The sequence below is a fragment of the Lepus europaeus genome, chromosome 8, assembly GCF_033115175.1.
Source record: "Lepus europaeus isolate LE1 chromosome 8, mLepTim1.pri, whole genome shotgun sequence".
NCBI classification, from domain to species: Eukaryota; Metazoa; Chordata; class Mammalia; order Lagomorpha; family Leporidae; genus Lepus; species Lepus europaeus.
The window spans coordinates 26719650-26740217 of record NC_084834.1 but is presented as its reverse complement, the minus strand read 5'-3'; the positions used below and the strand labels follow the sequence as shown (position 1 = coordinate 26740217).

The 20568-nt window shown below is 43.9% G+C and overlaps 1 protein-coding gene and 1 pseudogene across 1 annotated transcript in view; both read right to left on the bottom strand.

Moving 5' to 3' along the window:
* SH3D19 (SH3 domain containing 19) overlaps window positions 1–20568 on the bottom strand; it is a 189896-nt gene that overhangs the window by 14544 nt on the left and 154784 nt on the right. Inside the window, 7 exon segments of the mRNA XM_062199504.1 lie at window positions 2187–2317; window positions 3144–3216; window positions 5776–5916; window positions 6094–6162; window positions 10661–10705; window positions 10707–10926; window positions 12227–12288. Coding sequence (XP_062055488.1) covers window positions 2187–2317; window positions 3144–3216; window positions 5776–5916; window positions 6094–6162; window positions 10661–10705; window positions 10707–10926; window positions 12227–12288 — 741 coding nt within the window.
* Window positions 16604–17746, bottom strand: LOC133765769 (mitochondrial amidoxime reducing component 2-like; annotated as a pseudogene).

Here is a 20568-nt window from a genome sequence, read left to right as displayed (position 1 = left end):
TAACTTGTGGGTTCTCTCCATATTCCTAAGATTGGAACACATTTTCCCCCTTCCTTGTGAATCTGTACTTCGTGAACATCTACTACAGGGTAGGCACTTTATATAACACCTCATTTACAAGGCTGAATTACAATGAGAACTATCTGGCCAGAAAGCAAGCAGTCTGAAACTCTGCAAGGCTCGGAGGCTTAGATTAAACAAGTCAGTGCCCTTCTTGAGGAATTCTAAAAGTTCAATATTTAAAAAAACAATTTTTTGAAACTTGTGGTCTTAAAATGAGACTTACACTAATATTGTGGCAGATTCAGTGCGACTGATTTCAGGGCGGTTATTGCATTTTCTTTTCTTTTTTTTTTTTTTTGATAGGCAGAGTGGACAGTGAGAGACAGAGAGACAGAGAGAAAGGTCTTCCTTTGCCGTTGGTTCACCCTCCAATGGCCGCTGCGGCCGGTGCATCGTGCTGATCCAAAGCCAGGAGCCAGGTGCTTCTCCTGGTCTCCCATGCGGGTGCAGGACCCAGGGACTTGGGCCATCCTCCACTGCCTTCCCGGGCCACAGCAGAGAGCTGGCCTGGAAGGGGGCAACCGGGATAGAATCCAGCGCCCCTACCGGGATTAGAACCTGGTGTGCTGGCGCCGCAAGGCAGAGGATTAGCCTGTTAAGCCATGGTAGAGAGGTAGAGTCACAGACAGTGAGAGGGAGAGACAGAGAGAAAGGTCTTCCTTCCATTGGTTCACTCCCCAGATTGCCGCAACGGCTGGAGCTGCACTGATCCGAAGCCAGGAGCCAGGAGCTTCTTCTGGGTCTAACATGTGGGTGCAGGGGCCCAAGCATTTGGGCCATCCTCTACTGCTATCTCAGGTCACAGCAGAGAGCTGGGTTGGAAGAAGGGCAGCTGGGACTCGAACCAGTGCCCATATGGGATGCTGGCACTGCAGGCAGAGGATTAACCTACTGCGCCATGGCGCTGGTCCCATAATTTTTTTTAAAGATTTATTTATTTATTTGAAAGTCAGAGTTACACAGAGAGAAGGAGAGACAGAGAGAGAGAGAGCTTTTCCATCCGCTGGTTCACTCCCCAATTGGCCACAACAGCTGGAGATTTGCCAATCCGAAGCCAGGAGCCAGGAGCTTCCTCCGGGTCTCCCTCATGGATGCAGGGGCCCAAGGACTTGGGCCATCTTCCACTGCTTTCCCAGGCCATAGCAGAGAGCTGGATCGGAATTGGAGCAGCTGGGATTAGAACCAGTGCCCATATGGAATGCCAGCACTGCAGGCAGCAGCTTTATCCGCTATGCCATAGTGCCGGCCCCTATTCTTAATATTAATTTACAGAATGTGGTTGAGTTTCTCCCAAGAATCAGAGCACATACACACAGGACCAAATTTTGAGACCTACATTTCCTAATCCAAGAAACTTAAACTCTTGAATTTGAAAAAGATTTTTCTGTTACATTTATTTTCTAAATTTCTGATATAATGAAAAAATTGTGTTTATTCTTCCAAATAAGTTGTTAATGCTGAACTATTTAAGCTAGCTTTACTGATATTTCACAGTATCCATAAATTAAATCAGGGACTGAGTCATATCTTTCCTAGTGACACAGATGTGTAAGGGGCAGTCTGGTTTTATGTCTCACAGCAATCTGGGCTTCAGATGCAAAGCTTTACCACACTGATATGCTTTCTCAAGTTAGGCTAGGAGGGTATATAAAACTGATATTTTAATAAAATTTTTCCCTGTCAGATTTGAAATTATTAGGTAAAAATCCATTAATGGATCACTATTCTAGACAAGAAGTGATAACAAAACTTCAGGGAACATGTCTCCAGGACAATCAAGTACTATTCAGTTCATGTTTACTACATGTCTCAAAGGGCTAACACATATCCTCAGGTGCTTAGCAACCTTTCAAGAACAGCCAGTTCATCGATTGGCCTGGCATGGTCTTTCACTGTAGAATTTCAGCAGCATCTAGGCACTAGGTTCTATCATACCATAATGTAACAGTAATTAGCCACTACCAAGTTGAACAAATCTTTTAGTTTTCTAAATACTGAATGAATTAATGGAAGAAAGAGAATTACATCCCAAGAATCTAGGCTTCCGGTTGTTTTTTCCAACCTGTAAGTCACATAGAATCTATGAGTAGATGTCCAAATAATAAAAAGCATGAGCCACTTACAATTACTTTGACATAGTTGGCAGGAAACACACCCGTCTGGTTTCCACATTTCCCTCTGTACCAATCTGTATCTATCTTCTCCAAAAGATAAACAATTTCTCCAGCAGTGAGGCTCAAATCATCAACTTGCTCTGTAATACAAATGATGGAATGAATGATAAATTATCCTAGCTGCAGACTTGACTAAAGCAAAGCTCAGAGCATCATTCTGTTCTACCCACTGAGGCAGCATGTTTTACTGATGCTGAGGAAAGATTATACTCATCAAATTTATTAAAAAAGAAAAACTAGTCTTTTTTTGTATATTGTTATGAGTTCCCTAAGACCAAATTAGACACATTTACCACACTAACAGAAAATGGTTAAAAATCAAACCAAACCAACCACTGTGCCGACCAATGATTCCTTCTGTGCCAACAGAAACTCTCTGCTGATACACAGTGAACAAAGGATTTTATAGATATAATATTCTTATAATTATTCTCAATCATGCTTAAAGACCATTTCAATTTGAAATATTAACAAGAGAGTGCTACAGCTCTTTAGCAACTAAATTTACCCAAAATAAAATCTGTATTTTGATATCACTGGTAAGTATTGGTTGAGACAACTCTTAGGACAAAAGAACTTATTATAATTAACTTTATTATAATTATTAAATACTACTCACTATTTTGAGAGAGTTAAAGAGTCTGTAATTTGCCGATGTTCATCTGTAAGGGAAATTCTCTCTTCCTCCCCCGGGGAGTTTCAAAGGGAGGGGCACGCAGCTAAGGTTTTGGAATGGTGGGGATAACTGACCCTTCCTGAGGGGGGAAGGATGGATGAGCCGACCTTGCCAGCACAGGACTCCACCGGCACAGAAAATGAAGGATGTCCCAGGAAGGAGGCTGACCCAGGAAGGAGGCCTCCTTCCTGGAGCCCAGGGCTCTAGCATGCTGTTATTTATGTCCTTACCTGCTGGGAAATCATGAAGAACCACGGCCTGAGGAGCACTACTGTCAAGAGGCTTCTGAGCATGGCTTGGGTCCTTGGGGGGAAAACAGAGCTGTGAATGAAGTGTGTAGGACAGATGGTGGATTTTCCTTCTTTCTTTTACTAGAGCCCTCAACACAATTATGAGCAGAAGATGCAAATCACACAAGTGAAACAAAATGAGGGAATTATCAAGTTGGAAGGACTGTGTCATTGCCAGGGGAGGACAGAAATAACTCTCAATCAAAATATCCCCCATGGGGGCTGGCACTGTGGCTCAGTAGGTTAATCCTCCACCTGTGGCACCACTCTAGTCCCAAGAGGAACAGGCTAGACAGGGTTTCCCACAAGGGGTCAGTACAGCTCAGACCATACTGGTAGGATGGGTGTGTCTATGTAAATCTATTTCAAAGATCTTTCTAGTAAGGCTATGACTGCTAATATAAGCGGTATGACAGTTATAAGGCTAGTCAATATTTATTGTTCATTCATTATGTGCTACTCATTGTTGCAAACCTTATGTGCATTAGCTCATTTAACTTGTTAAACACCATTAGATATAATTCATATACAATAAAATCTATCCACTTAAACTATACACTGTTTTAAAAGATTCACAGAATTGTGTGACCATCATCACAATCTAAGTTTAGAACTTTTATCACCCCAGAGAAAACTCTTGTCCACTACCCAGCCAGTCACTCCCTATTGACCCTTCCCACAGACCTAGGCAGCCACCAATCTATTTTCTGTCGGCACAGATTTACCTATTCTGGGCTTTTTTTCCTCCAAAGATTTATTTATCTATTTGAAAGTCAGAGTAACACAGAGAGAGAGATTGATCAATCTTCCATCTTTTGGTTCACTCTCCAGAGGGCTGGGCCAGGCTGAAGCCAGGAGCCTGTAGCTTCATCTGTGGCTGCCGCATTCCCAGGCCATTAGCAGGGAGCTGGATCGCAAGTGGAACGGGCATCCATATGGAAGGCTACAGGCGACAGCTTTTCCTGCTCTGCCAAGCCCATCTGGGCTTTTATATAAATGGAATCATATAATATTTCAATTCTAAAACCAACTCTTCAATAAGCTATTATTCTTATTGCACACTTAATTAATTAAATCTAGAGAGGTCAGATAACCGCCCAATGTGGTAGAAGTGAACCTGAAACCCAGGTATGTCTCAACCACACACTAGGCAACAACCTTCCCCTTTTCCCATAATGTCAGAAGCAGCCACAACTGATACTGTTCAGTACTTTTTCTATATCAAGTTAGGGAAATGCATAAGTCATTCTTAGAGAACTTGACCTTAAAAACAGGCTTTTGGCCGGCGCCGTGGCTCAACAGGCTAATCCTCTGCCTTGCGGCGCCGGCACACCGGGTTCTAGTCCCGGTCGGGGCACCGATCCTGTCCCGGTAGCCCCTCTTCCAGGCCAGCTCTCTGCTGTGGCCAGGGAGTGCAGTGGAGGATGGCCCAAGTCCTTGGGCCCTGCACCCTATGGGAGACCAGGAGAAGCACCTGGCTCCTGCCATCGGATCAACGCGGTGCGCTGGCCACAGCGCGCTACCGCGGCGGCCATTGGAGGGTGAACCAACGGCAAAAAGGAAGACCTTTCTCTCTGTCTCTCTCTCTCACTGTCCACTCTGCCTGTCAAAAAAAAAAAAAAAAAAAAAAAACAAAAAAAACAGGCTTTTAAAGAGTTTATTTTTGTAAAAAATGTAAGGATAACCATGAACCCAGCAGCCTGAAGCAGGAGTAATTTTATTAACAACAGTGATAATGTAATGGCCACCAGAGGCCAACTCTGCAGGTCTACAGGACAATGAGAAGGTGACATTTAAGGTGGAAAAACTTAGGGCTGATAGAAGAGAGCAACTTCGAATTTTTAGGTTTTAGTTTTCAAAAAGGGAAGCGTCTTTGCAGTGTAAGTCCCAGTACCCGGCGCCCCAACCGGAACTAGAACCTGGGGTACCGGCGCCGCAGGCAGAGGATTAGCCTAGTGAGCCACGGCGCCAGCCTTAAGAAGCTTTTTAAAAATACATCTCTGTGAAACATTCAACAGCAATTTTCTTGCTCAACAAATGATGTTCAATAATCACTGTATCTTCCTAGGTTCCAGAATTCTGTTGAGCCTGAACTGTGACTTGAGGTTACAGGATTCCATTTCATCATTTTATGAGCTATCCAGAGAAATAAGGTTTACATTAAGCAAGGGAAGAACTTTTCTTACATCAGATTTAGCTTCTATAGGGCCCCTTTTAAAATAATTATTTGTTCTGCTAGGAAACTAATCTCCAGCCCTTTGGTAAACATGTTTATATATTTTTTAAAATTCAACAGTTCTCACAGTTGAGAAGTTAATGACTGAGCCTTCTGGCTGTTATAAGTCTGCATGTCATGAACTAGGCAAAACCCATGGTTGTCACTCTCTGTATTAGGGTGATTAGCATGGCAGTGGCAAGCCTCCTCAAAGTAATTTTTTCTAAAAATAGAATAAAATTTTTACTCTGGCTAAACTAAATGTGTTAATAAAAACCAAGGATGAGATATAATTAATAGTTCTATTAAACATACTGCCACATTTGATATGAGGGCTGTGCAATATTAATTCCTTACATGCGGTCTGCTTCTTAGATGCTCATCAAGTGGGGTGATAATCTTCATCCGAGACAGGTGAACTCTGCCGGTATCTTCTCCCTTTTGGCATTCCAAGTAATTATCTTCTGCCTGTTTCAGCATCACAAGTACGTCCCCACGCTGTAAGGTATAATACCACTCTCTGAAGCAATTATTATTTAATAAAACATTATTACTTTCTCACATTTTAATCTCTGGAGCCTCAAGCATTTAATAATGTGTAACAGCAGTGACAGAGGCCAGTGTTTTTTTTTTTTTTTTTTTTACATAACCCAGTAAAGAAAGAGCTCTACTCACCTTACAAGAGAGTTCTCCAGGGTTGTGTGAGATAATGTCTTCATTGGCAATTCCATGAGGCACAGACAGCTTCAATGTAAACCAGAGAAAGGATTATTCACAATCAAATAACCTTGCAAGTTGCTGATCATTTAGGGCATTAGCTTTCATCAGACTACAGTGCAACTTCTGCTTGCACCTGACTTTTCAAGCGCTAGACCTCGGAGGCTTGCCACTGATCGTGGATACTAAAGTCTTTGGGGCGTCAGAGCAGAGCCCATGGGGCCACAAGGCTGAATGTGTCCTGAAGGTCATTTTAAAATACCACAACCAGGACGTTCCATTCTACAGCTACTAAGTTCACTGGGAATCTGAAGAATACCCAGTACTTGACCTCACAGCCTATCAAGGATGCCCTTAATTCAGGGTTCTCACAATGGTTTCCTTCTGAAGCCTGACAGGTGACTGAAACCCTTCTTATAGTGCTTGACTAATGGTTTCCATTTACCCTGAATCTCATCTTCTAGAACCTCTGATTCCAGTGTCTGCTTATACTCATTTCCCGCCTGACCCATCACCTCCTGGTACACTCAGCTCTGTCTGAGCTTAGAATGGTTTTTACACCTGTAATCCACTCTTGCCATAGAGGCTCTCTGCCCTACTTTGGTGAAACTTTAATTGAGGAATGATGTCAAAGGGTCTGCGCAGGGCCGGCGCCGCGGCTCACTAGGCTAATCCTCTGCCTGTGGCGCCGGCACCCCGGGTTCTAGTCCCAGTCGGGGCGCCAGGTTCTGTTCTGGTAGCTCCTCTTCCAGTCCAACTCTCTGCTGTGGCCTGGGGAGGCAGTGGAGAATGGCCCAAGTTCTTGGGCCCTGCACCCACATGGGAGACCAGGAAGAACCACCTGGCTCCTGACTCTGGATCGGCGCAGTGTGCCGGCCATGGCAGCCATTTGGGGGGTGAACCAACGGAAATGGAAGACCTTTGTCTCTGTCTCTCTAACTCTGCCTGTCAAAAAAAAAAAAAAAGAATGTACAAAAATAAAAAAATAATGGGTCTGTGCAATAGGAAAAGCACACCCAGAAGACAGACTCACACAAGCTCATTTACAGCTCTCCTGTCCAGAGTCCTCGGGCTTCCAACGTACCCACATTATGGCAAAAGTCATATGAAAGATGAAAAGAATGAAGAAATTATTGCTAATGAGATAAACCACTGTAAATAGCCATCATTTTGAATGCATTAGAGTTCTTTCTTTTTTAAAAAGATTTATTTATTTATTTGAAAGACTTGGTTACAGTCAGGAGAGGCAGAGTGATCATCTATCCACTGGTTCACAGAAGTGGAGCAGCCAGGACTCAAACTGGTACCCATATGGGATGCTGGTGTCACAATTGAGTGCCTAACCCACTATGCCATGACACAGGCCCTTCTTTGAGTTCTTTAAATGCTGTATTAACATGGCTAAGAACCACAGTGAAAGCTGGTTCCCCCTTAGTAAGGGCTCTTAACATAGAATGGCCAAAGCAAGTACAGACTTCACAACTGTTCTCATGGAACAGCATGACTGCTGGAAGCCTGAGCTCAGAGGCGGTTAATCTATGCTCAGATCTTGGTTCTACCACTGACTGACGACCACCCTGTGCAAAGTACTTAATCTCAGATGATGATAACAGCATCCAACTCACAAGGTTCATATGAGGAGAAAGTTATTCAATACATAAAGGACCTTCAAAAAGTAAATGGAAAATGCATATTATGAAAAACTATGCATGGATTTCAATTTTCTTCCCACCAAAATAATTTATTTTATTTTATTTTTTTATTTTTGACAGGCAGAGTGGACAGTGAGAGAGAGACAGAGAGAAAGGTCTTCCTTTGCCGTTGGTTCACCCTCCAATGGCCGCCGCGGTTGGCGCGCTGCAGCCAGCGCACCACGCTGATCCGATGGCAGGAGCCAGGTGCTTCTCCTGGTCTCCCGTGGGGTGCAGGGCCCAAGCACCTGGGCCATCCTCCACTGTACTCCTTGGCCACAGCAGAGAGCTGGCCTGGAAGAGGGGCAACCGGGACAGAATCCGGCGCCCCGACCGGGACTAGAACCCGGTGTGCCGGTGCCGCAAGGCGGAGGATTAGCCTAGTAAGCCGTGGTGCCGGTCCAAAATAAATTTTTAATTACATGTTTCAATAAGTTTTCAGAAGTACCCATCTTATAAGTTCTTTGAACACGTCCTGGTTCAAAATTAGTACTCAATACACATTGGATACTATTTAAAAAAATAATTAACTAATCTATCCCAAAGAACACCCTTTGAGTTTTGGCAATTAAAGTTTCATCAATTTAAATCCTTCTTATCTACCCACATCCTTCTCAAAGGAGGATTGTTTTGGAAAGTCTGAATAGCTTAAAGAAAAAGCAATTTCTGGCTCAATGATGGAAATTCAGAACAATATGAAACTATTAATTGTTCTTGTTAAGTGTTACTCTCTCTTGGGGCTAGTGCTGTAGTGCAGTGGGCTAAGGCACCACTTGCAATGCCAGAATCCCGTCATAGAGTGCTGGTTTTGAGTTCCAGCTGCCCTACTTGCAATCCAGTTTCTTGCTAAGGTGTCTGGGAAAGCAGGGATGATGATCCAACCGCTTCTGCCCTTGCATCCCACATGGGAGATCAGGAGGGAGCTCCTGGCTTCAGCCTGGCCCAGTTCTGGCTGTTGCAGCCATTTGGAGAATAAACCACATGGAAGATCTGTGTTGCTTCCCTCCCTCTCTCCCTCCCTGTGTGTGTGTGTGTGTCACTGCCTCTCTAATTTCTGCCTTTTAAATAAATAAATCTTCAGGGCTGGCATTGTATCTGGTTAAGCTGCCGCCTTTGATGCTAGCATTCCATATAGGCGCCAATTCAAGACCTGGCTGTTCCATTTCTGATCCAGCTTCCTGCTAATATGCCTGGGAAAGCAGCAGAAGATGGCCCACGTCCTTGGGTGCCTGCCACTCATGTGGGAGACCTAGAAGAAGCTCCTGGCTTTGGCCTGGCCAGCTGCAGCTGTTGCAGCCATTTGGGGAATGAACCAGCAGATGGAAGATCTCTCTCTCTCTCTTTCAAGTAAATAAATAAATATATCATTTATTCCAATTATTTATTTTTTTTGACAGGCAGAGTGGACAATGAGAGAGAGAGAGACAGAGAGAAAGGTCTTCCGTTTCTGTTGGTTCACCTCACAATGGCTGCTGTGGCTGGCACACCGCACTGATCCGAAGCCAGGAGCCAGGTGCTTCTCCTCGTCTCCCATGCGGGTGCAGGGCCCAAGCACTTGGGCCATCCTCCACTGCCTTCCCGGTCCACAGTAGAGAGCTGGACTGGAAGAGGAGCAACCGGGACAGCATCCGGCTCCCTGACCGGGATTAGAACCTGGGGTGCCGGTGCTGCAGGCAAAGGATTAGCCTATTGAGCCGTGGCGCCGGCCCTCCAATTATATTTTTAATTACCTATTTTCATTTACTTAACAGAGACGGGGCCGGGACTGGGCATAGCGGGTAAAGCCATCGCCTGCAGTGCGGTATCCCATATGGGTGCTGGTTTGAGTCCTGGCTGCTCCAATTCCGATCCAGTTCTCTGCTATGGCATGGGAAAGCAGTAGAAGATGGCCCAAGTCCTTGGGCCCCTGTACCCATGTGGGAGACCTGAAGGAAACTCCTGGCTCCCGGCTTCGTATTGGCTCAGCTCTGGCCATTGCGGCCATCTGGGGAATGAACCAGCGGATCTTTCTCCCTCTCTTTCAAATGAATAAATAAATCTTAAAAAAAAAAAAGAAAAAAAAAAAAAAAAGGAAGAGACACAGAGACCAAGACAGATACCACATCCACAGGTTCAATCCCAAACACCTACAGCAGTCAGGCCAGCACCATGCTGAGGCCAGGAGCCCAGAGTTTTATCTGGGTCTTCTATGTAAGTGGCAGGTACCCATTACCCTTTACCTCCCAGGGTGCACATTAGCAGGAAGCTGGATCAGGAACTGAACCGAAGTGCTCCAGCATGGGATGCAGGTGTTCTAAGTGGCATCCTAACTGCTGTGCTAAATGCCTGCTCCAAATATTTCAATTACTGATGACTGCTGATAACTGCTAAACAGAGTACGATAGGTCTACAAAAGGGGAAAAATCCATCCTAATGAAAATATCCTTTCTACTTCATTTTGAAGTTTATTCAGTGGGTAAAGTATCTGCAAGACATAAGCTGTTCAGGATATATACTCTAAACCATCTATCAAAGTCACGGTCATTCACATAACCTAATGGGTCAGGTTTTTCAGAGATTTTGTCTGGTCAAGCCAGCAGCAAGTTATAATCCCTGTCCACCCTGCTCATCTCTTCCTGTATTTCTCCTGATACAGAAACCCTGCTTTGAAGACCTGTTTCATTATGGCCTACTTATCTAAAGGACTGTTAAGGTAAAGGAGGTTAAGGGAGAGTTCTACATTTCTTTTATTATCTTTTTCTAAGGAATAATAGATCATATGTGTGTGTGTGTGTATGTATATATATTTTAGAACAATTCTCTTGACTACAAACATTTTTAAAAGCTACATTTACCATGTATTTCCTGTAGAGAGGGTGTCCTGGTTTGGGGCGAGGGGGGTAGCACCGGATCTTGATTTTTAAAGACTTGACTCTTGGCTTTTGAGAGTCCAAATGCCAAGTTACTTTGTTTTCTCTGAAGATCCATGTCAGAAGAAGAGCGATTAAAAGGCAGCTTTTTATTTGATGTTCTGGTTGAAGGAAGCTTGGGGGGAGGTGGTCTCTCAGGGGCACTCTTGGCAGGAGGCTGTCGAGTGGGAATGGCTTTTCCATCTACAGGTCTGAAAGTCAATGAGGTAGCTGGGAGTCAGTGTTCTGGTCAGTACTGGGTTCTGGTCTGCCTGTGCGCGTGCGCTCGCTCTCTCTCTCTCTCTCTCTCTCTCTCTCTCTCTCTCTCTCACACACACACACACACACACACACAGCTTTCTGCTAGTGGAATACAATTTACCAAAACCTGCACTTTTGCATAAACGACTGCTGTGGAAATGTCCTGATGTTTTAGCTTCTTCTTCTCTTGCATTAGAGATCCATTAGTTCAAGACAAACAAGTATTTACTATCATGAACTCTCCAAGGCCCCAGCTGCTCTTATATACACTATGACAAATTCAGGAAACAGGCCGGCGCCGCGGCTCACTAGGCTAATCCTCCGCCTTGCGGCGCCGGCACACCGGGTTCTAGTCCCGGTCGGGGCACCGATCCTGTCCCGGTTGCCCCTCTTCCAGGCCAGCTCTCTGCTGTGGCTAGGGAGTGCAGTGGAGGATGGCCCAAGTCCTTGGGTCCTGCACCCCATGGGAGACCAGGAGAAGCACCTGGCTCCTGCCATCGGAACAGCGCGGTGCGCCGGCCGCAGCGCGCTACCGCGGCGGCCATTGGAGGGTGAACCAACGGCAAAAGGAAGACCTTTCTCTCTGTCTCTCTCTCTCACTGTCCACTCTGCCTGTCAAAAAAAAAAAAAAAAAAAAAAAAATTCAGGAAACTAAGCACTTTCTACCGCAGTCTGAGATGAAAAACTCATAAGGAGATATCATGTGTTATGTGCTGGGCTCTTGTATATGATTAGAAAACACCAAAATCTAATATTCATGTTATAGGAGTTACTACTATAAGTCTAATTTAGATTAATATAAAGAACGCTGGTTCTGAAAATGGGATAGGACAACTACTACTCTGAATGCCTTTTCAACACAGTAACACCTTCTGACAGCAATGCAGCCTTTGTTCAGATGGCTCTGGAAGTCAGGAGGCAGGCTGCCTCTGAGCTCACAAAACTTAGCTCTGTTAGAAACACCCAGAACCAGCCGTGTCTCTCTTCATAGGGAGGGTGTGTATATCTCCAGTTCAGAGAGGAGTCTTGCTGATGTTTGTGTTCTGTGATTTTTTGGACTGTGTTAAAAGAAAAAGAACACAGATTCCTAAATCTGCTGTCAAAAACAGACTGCAGGCTAGCAGCCTGGGTGACTTCACGAGTTTATCTCTAAAAAGATCTAAGGCCACCAACGCTTAGTCCTGGTGGAGGGCAAAAGAGCTGGGTCTCTGAGCCATTAGTTTTTCTCTGACATTTTCCACAGATACTTACCTTGGTGGCAATCTTGGGGGTCCTCGCACAGAACCTCCAGTCTGACCAGTGTGGTCGGATTCCTATAAGTAATAGAGAATACATCTTAGTTAAGATTAATTTAAAACAAGAGCTTGTCAACAGGAATTTTGGACAACCTTCTGGTTGGATCTGTATGTGGAAATGTAGCCAAGTTACAGAAATTAACTTAAAAAAATTTTTTCTATCTTAAACAATATTATTATAACTTGTACCAAAATCATCCATGTCCTAATGCAAGTGAAAACTCAGAGGAAGAAATCAAGAGGTCTTTCTTCTGTTACAGACCATAGCCTGATCAACTGTACTGCATGGCTATGTACCCAGCTAAGGGATAACTAAACCAAGATAGGTCACACGGCAAAACTTTAAGCAGACACTGCAAGGTATTAAAAAAAAAAAAAAAGGTCTTCATCTACCCCCTCATCACATGGGAAATGCACTGCTCCTAAGTTTAAACACAAAGTGAAGTGGTTACTAGTTTGTTGTGCTCTTAACGGGCAGATCTCAACATGATTGGATGGCTTCAGCATTTGGCAGTGTGTCCGAAGCTAAAAGGAGGTGGGAACATCAAGGCAGCTCAAGGGATGGCCTGGAAGGAAGGCCTGTGAGGAGGAATAAAAAAGGTCCAAAGTGTTAGCAACGTGACAGCAACGAGGCTTGCTGGGCTGAGAATTAGAGTTTTGTAGGACAGAAGGAAAGAGTAAGGGGGACTAATGTGAAAAATACAAGACAGGGACAGTTGCAATGTTTAGCCAAACAGCAGATGAGAGAAACTGGAAGGGTGGAGATTGACAGGACGTTTTTCCTCAGGAAAGAAACTAAAATTGTGCGATTTAAATAGGTGTCCTGAATTGGAAAATAAATATTCTACATGGAAAGTATTTTCCAATCTTCTGTTGTGCGGGCATTAAAAGATTCCAAGTGAAAAATTACGTTTTTCAAGAAAAACTCTTCACTAAAATTTTCTGAGTTTCCCTTTTTTCTTCTTTCCTACTTTGCTAAGTTCCAAATCCTGAGACCTAGGAAATAATATTTCTCCAAGACCTCATAAGGGAAAATATGCAAGTTCTTTAAAATTACATGGATCCTTTTGGTAAAAGGAGTTTAATTATAGCTTGGGGATTTGGGGGGCTAACAGATTGTTTTCTTCCTTATTTTATAAACAAGTTGAAACTCATTTTCATGATTTTAAATTCATACTGAATATATACAACTTTTCCTTAAATACCAAATGATTAATTGCCAATGACTGTGATCATTTAAACATGTTTCAGTGTTTTAAAATCCCATTTTAAAAAACAAATTAAGCTTGCCCTGAAAACTTGGTTTCAGTAATGAATTCAGTTAATGTAGTGAGGCAAGGCACCAGCTCATAAACCCTGCAACTGTCCAGAGTTTAATCCATGCCATAGAAATATGCTGCTGCCTGTATCTATCTCCTTCTGACAAATACTGCTATAGTACCTGAAAAGTGCGCTTATTTAACTGACCACCCTTAAAATGAAAACAAACTCTAGCAGACAGGGAGGAACCTTTGTTGCTTTTCTCAAGATCATAGTTTACTAGGTACCTAAATAATTAAAGGAAAAATTTAAAAAGTAGATATATAAATATGGCACGAAAAGGTGTGGATAAAGTAATGTAATTAATATATCATGGGGCCGGCACTGTGGCGTAGCAGGTAAAGCCGCTGCCTGCAGTGCCGGCATCCCATATGGACACCAGTTCTAGTCCCAGCTGCTCCATTTCCAGTCCAGCTCTCTGCTATGGCCTGGGAAAGCAGTGGAAGATGGCCCAAGTCCTTGGGCCCCTGCACCCACATGGGAGGACCTGGAGGAAGATACTGACTCCTGGCTTCAGATCAGCCCAGCTCTGGCCGTTGCAGCCAATTGGGGAGTAAACCAGCGGATGGAAGACCTTTCTCTCTCTGCCTCTCCTTCTCTCTTTGTGTAACTCTTTCAAAGGAATAGATAAATCTTTAAAAATATATATATCACATATAATTTTGTACAAAATATTAGCTGCTTTTTCCCCAGAGTAGTAGTATTTTTATGAGAAATCTTGCATCTTTTAATTTCTCATTATTCTACAGTGAAAAATTCATATTGGAAGAAAAACTTGTATATAGTCAATTCCTCAGCAATGTTAGATATTCTCAAAGACACTGCTACAACTGAGACCTTCCAAACACTGAGAACCCAGGACAGTTCCTGTAGGAGGCATTGTTTTAGGGTTTGCTCGAGTGTGGGTTCATGCCCAGGTCTTGTCAACAGTCTTCCCAAGTTCACTGATGAGGCACTTCCTCCTTTTCAGTATCCCACAACCGGAAAGGCCTCGGCTTTTTGGTGGTTTGTTTGCTTGCTTGCTTGCTTTCCCAAGTGTGACGCCCTTGACCTTTGGCTCTGGGTGTGTTTGGATACACATTTCAGTTCCTGGCACAGCTGGTTTTCCTTCTTGTACTGTCCCTGCAGATGCCACCTTTTCCTTTATTTGCACTGAAATTATATTCTTATTTCAAAAGCGATTCCCCGGGCTTTGGCCTTATGTAAAGAGCTGTTTCTCCCAAGATCACACTCCCGTCTACTGGAGGAGTGGCCTCCACAGATGTTTCTTCTCCCTTCTCCAACAACTTGTGCCAAGTCTTACATCCTTTTTTTTTAAAGTGGGACTGAGATTCACATTTATTATTAATGCAGAATAATGAGGTACAAAAATTGTAAGTGGTTTCATTCATTCGTGTATTAGTTCAGTGAGAATTTTTGCTTAGTCATATCAAAATAGCTCATTTCTTTTTGTTACAAAAATTGTTTACACCTAAAAATGTTTGTGTTTTCTTCCTCCCACTCCTACTCTAAAAATTTCACTCTTTTTTTTTTTTTTTGACAGGCAGAGTGGACAGTGAGAGAGAGACAGAGAGAAAGGTCTTCCTTTTGCTGTTGGTTCACCCTCCAATGGCTGCCGCGGTTGGCGTGCTGCGGCCGGCGCACCGCGCTGATCCGATGGCAGGAGCCAGGTGCTTCTCCTGGTCTCCCATGGGGTGCAGGGCCCAAGCACTTGGGCCATCCTCCACTGCACTCCCTGGCCACAGCAGAGAGCTGGCCTGGAAGAGGGGCAACCAGGACAGGATCGGTGCCCCGACCGGGACTAGAACCCGGTGTGCCGGCGCCACAAGGCGGAGGATTAGCCTAGTGAGCTGTGGCGCTGGCCCAAAATTTCACTCTTTTTAAACTCTGTTTTCCTCTTTATCTTACTTGGAATTCCAGGTGGTGTATCTGGCAGTTAAACACAAACAAATTACTTTTACATGGTTTCATAAAGGCAGAATCAAATACAAAGGCACGGTCTAAATGATTTACATATTTAAGTACCATCCTAATGGCAAACTGGTGCTGGGTCAAAAATATGTGAGTGAAAAGTCTATGGGACTGAGCAGCCACATGAAACCAGCTAACAGACATTTATGAGTTTGTTAACATAAGGCATATGAGGAAACAATGACTTACTACTTTCCATTTCTCCTCAAACAGAATAATAAGTAATAAAATGCACACATTTGAAAAAATTTTATAGTTTTTTAGCTGATTCTTCAAACTTTGCTCATCAACACAAAAGTCAAGGATCAGGAAAGAGTTAGCTACCATAACATTCAAAATAATCTCACCATGTTACTTATTTCAGAATCTTCATTCCCTAAAATTTATGTATCTTCATATTCCCAAAACATCCCTGCTGCTTTCCTTAAGTAACTCAGAGCACAGAGAACTGAGAGAAGGCAAAAATCAAGATTTGTTTCCAGGAAGAAGACAAAGGCTGAGTGACACAGGTTTGCTGAGGTATCCTTGTTGCTACTGTTTAACATTCTGATCAACGTTTCCTGGACACCGAAGCCTTATGCCATGCTCCAGGGTGGATCTACCACTACACCATCCAATACATGGGGTCACCAACTCTATGGGGGCACAAACTCTGAGGCTTCTTATTTTTTCCGCTGAATAATATATCCCCAAAGTGGGAAGACTTGTATGTGATGCTCAGAAGGATCACACAGGTAGTCGCTCTCAGTGTTTCCAGTGCCTCTTTCTTATCTACGACTCTTGTATCTGGGTCCACTGTGGTCACAATAAACTCTGGGGCAAAACAATACCTTTTTCTAAGATTTATTTTATCTATTTGAAAGGTAGAGTTGCAGAGAGAGAGGGAGAGACAGAGAGGTCTTCCAACGCTGGTTCACTCCCCAAATGACCCAACCAGCCAGGGTAAGGCCAGGCTGAAGCCAGGAGCCAGGAGCTTCTTCTGGGTCTTCCACATGGGTGCAGGGGCCCAAGCATTTGGGCTGTCCTCCATTGCTTTCCCAGGTATGTTAGCAGGCAGCTGGGCGATATCTTTTTCAATTCTACCCATCCCAGATATCCACCTAGGCATCACAGCTTCGCACCATAATATTTGGCCTGAATTGTTCCATTTTGATTTTCTTCTCCAGCCTCGTATTCCATTCCACCAGGGAGGCTTCTAAGAGGATCACGAGTAGGCTGCAGAATAGACGGGCCACCTGGTAATTCTGTACATAAACAGAGAAGTTTCTTGGATGCTCTTCCCTTCACCTTCATGTCAAATGGAACCAACCTGAATGCTTCTGCTCTCAGTAAGTTGGTGGAGCACAGAGTGTCAAGACCAAATGTTCTACAGTGGTGGGGTGCTTGTGGAAGACGGCTTGCTGGGTGACACCAGCTGGTCTATCCCTGGAGCACTGAACATCAGGTAGTTTTCCTCATAGGTGATGGAGACCAGGACAAGGCAAGTCTCCTGCTGCGTAGTAACAGTATGTCCATCTTCCTTAATCACCAGCCAAAACCTGTCCCGCAGGAGGCTCTTATGCAGCATACGGCTGTGTTCAGCTGTGCTCACCAGCACGCCTGTACAAGACTTGACTGGGTAGATCCAGAGCCATGCCACAGTGTCCACCTGGTATAGCCACCAGTGCTAGCTGGACCATATGCGGTGCCAGGCCACAGCACCCAGCACCACTGTGGCCAGTCCCACAGTGTGGTGACCCTGAGGCATGTGGGCCAAGACTGTGTGGGGAGGTGTGGTGTGAGGAAGCTGAGGCAGGCCAGCACTGAGCAGCCTACGGCGCCCATGGCCAAGTGAGCCTGCACACAGATGGGGCAGCGACCACTTCTTACATCCTGAACTCAGAATCAGCCTCTGTCTCCTACTGCACACACACAGACTGTTTATTCTCGTTGGCCAGCTTCTGTGCCACAGCCCTGACTCCTTACACATACCATATGGCATCTCCTGCTTCGGTCTGCACCAGTTGGGAGCCTCCTTGGGAGATGCTCTGTGGTCTTGTGTTCCCACAGTGGGATGGGGCAGACAGAGGTATCTGTTCCTGCTGACAGAACGGCTGGAAGTGTTCCTCACTCTGGAGTCCCTCACCATTTAAACGAAGAAAGTGGGTTTGGCCAACTGCAGTCACCTTACCCGCAGATGGAACATTCCCTAGCACTCCTGGCAGGAGGACTGAGGATTTTTGTTTGTGCCTCAATCGGGAGCCACAGCTGGCCAAGACCATGCCTAACCTCACAGGTAACTACACTTGTAAAATAGTCTGAGATCCTTGGCCACATCTTTAGTCTTTATGTCTTCTGGTCTAAAATTCATCCAGTTATTGAAATTCTCCAACAAAAGGAACTTCTTGGGCATATGTTTGATTTCAGGTCTTAGAAATCTCTTCGTGTGATTTCAGGCCCATCATTTAACTTGAGGTCTGTTTCCTATTGTCTTTTTCTTCACTCACAGTGTCTATTTTGGTATGCATTTATCACTGTCAGTACCATACACAAATGCTCTGACTCCCTGAGAACAGGATTTTTCTATGTTGTTAAAGTTACGTACAAATGACATTACGAATATAGTATCTCTCTAGATAGTTTAGTTTATTCCAACTTCCTTGTTTTTTTTTTTTTTTAAATGTGGGAGTTGCCTATAGACTGCTTAACATCAAAGTGCAGTAATGCCTAATATTTCAATAGAGCTTTACAGCTTAAAAAGCCCATCATATCAAATACTGAATAAAAAGTATACTTTATTCATTACCCTCCTATTCTGTTTTCCTAACCCTCTCAGAGTAGGACACCACCTGTGTCAAGTAACTTTTCCTCCATGGAAATGTGGCATTGTCTTATCCAACAATAGTATGGTTGGACCCTTTTATCCTCTTTTGGGCTTTCTTGGCACAGTCTTAATAAAAATTTATTAGCAAGTACTTTGAAAATGCAAGTGATCACTAAATTTTAATTGATTCTAAAGAAGATCTCATTAACTTGATATTGGCTAATTTAATTTAATGTCTCATTCAAGGAAATTCTTCTTCTCCAAATGATTAGGTAAGTTTGCCTATATAACAAACAGTTAATGCACAATGTAAAACTATTTTGAAATATGAACCGAAAAGTTGTTCTAAGACCTTAAAAACTGACTTCTCTTGAAACAAGCACTAAAGATCATTACCATATGAAAATTTTTTAAAAACTGAGGGTATGGTGCTGACACTGAAATAAAAAATACATATACAAATAGCGTTCGACTATCCTCTTAAGAAGTACAAGGTAAAGAACTTTTTTTTCCCAAAGATTTATTTATTTTATTTGAAAGGCAGAGTTAGAGAGAGAGAGAGAGAGAGATCCTCCATCTGCTGGTTCACTCCCAGATGGCTGGCCAGAGCTGTGCCAATATGAAGCCATGAGCTTCTTCTGGGTCTCCCATGCAAGTGCAGGAGCCCAAGGGGTGGCCTTCTTTCACTGCTTTCCGAGGCCATAGCAGAGAGCTGGATCAGAAGTGGATCAGCCAGGACTTGAACTCGCATCCCATATGTGGCTTTACCTGCTACGTCACAGAGCCGGCCCCAGAAACTTTTATAAATTAAAAAAATAGGTGCCAGCATTGTGGTGTAGTGAGTTAAGCCACATCTTGTGACGCTAGCATCCAGTATGGGAGCCAGTTCAGGTTCCGGCCGGTCCACTTCCTATCCAACTCCAGGCTAATACACCTGGAAAAGCAGTAGAAGATGGCTCAAGTGCTTGAGCCCCCGTACCCACATGGGAGACATAGATGAAGGTCCTAGCTCATAGCTTCAGCATGGCACAGCCCTGGCCATGTAGCCATTTGGGGAATGAACCAGCCAATAGAAGATCTCTCTGTGTGTTTCCCCTTCTAATTCTTCTTTTCAAATAAGTAAGTAAATAAATAAATTTTCCCTAAATTTCAGATTAAACAGATTCTTATAGTAAGTATTTTTCTTTTTAAGGTTTATTTATTTATTTGAAAGGCAGAATTATAGAGAGAGAGAGAGAGGGAGGGAGAGAGATCTTCCATTTGCTGGTTTATTCCCTAAATGGCTGTAATGGCGGGGCTAGGCTGATCTGAAGCCAAGAGCCAGGAATTTCTTCCAGATCTCCCACATGAGTGCAGGGCCCCAAGCACTTAGGCCATCTTCAGCTGCTTTCTCAGGTACATTAGCAGGGAGCTGGATCAGAAGAGGAGCAACTGGACTTAAACCGGCACCCATGTGGGATGCTGGTGTCACAGGCAGTGGCTTTACCTGCTGTACCACAGCACTGGTGCCAGTAAGTATTTTAAAATTGTGTCATAAGTTGAATATATTAAGTAACTGACAATTTGACTAAATCTTCTTCTACAAATATTAAAGGTTTTTAAATATTTTTAATAACTTCCTCATTATTAGTGTCATTAAAAAGATGTCACTTTACTGATACAGAAAAATTATGTTATAATACAATATCATGAATTGGCCTAATTCTTTTTTAGAATTTCAATAATGAAGGACACATTAAGTATATGGAGCTAAGAATTAGTTTCTTTTTTTTTTTCTTTCACAGGCAGATTTTTGACAGTGAGAGAGAGAGAGAGAGAGAGAGAGAGAGAGAGACAGAGAAAGGTCTTCTTTCTGTTGGTTTAACCCCCAAATGGCCGCTACGGCTGGCGCACTGTGCCAATCCAAAGCCAGGAGCCAGGGGCTTCCTCCTGGTCTCCCATGCGGGTGCAGGGCCCAAGGACTTGGGTCATTCTCCACTGCCTTCCTGGGCCACAGCAGAGAGCTGGACTGGAAGAGGAGCAACCGGGACAGAATCTGGCGCCCCAACTGGGACTAGAACCCGGGTGCCGGCGCCGCAGGCAGAGGATTAGCCAAGTGAGCCGTGGCACCGGCCCAGAATTAGTTTCTAATAAAGGTTTTCTTTTTATTTATCTGATCAATAGTACAGTAATTTAAATATCAAATGAGTACTTCAAATTAGTGC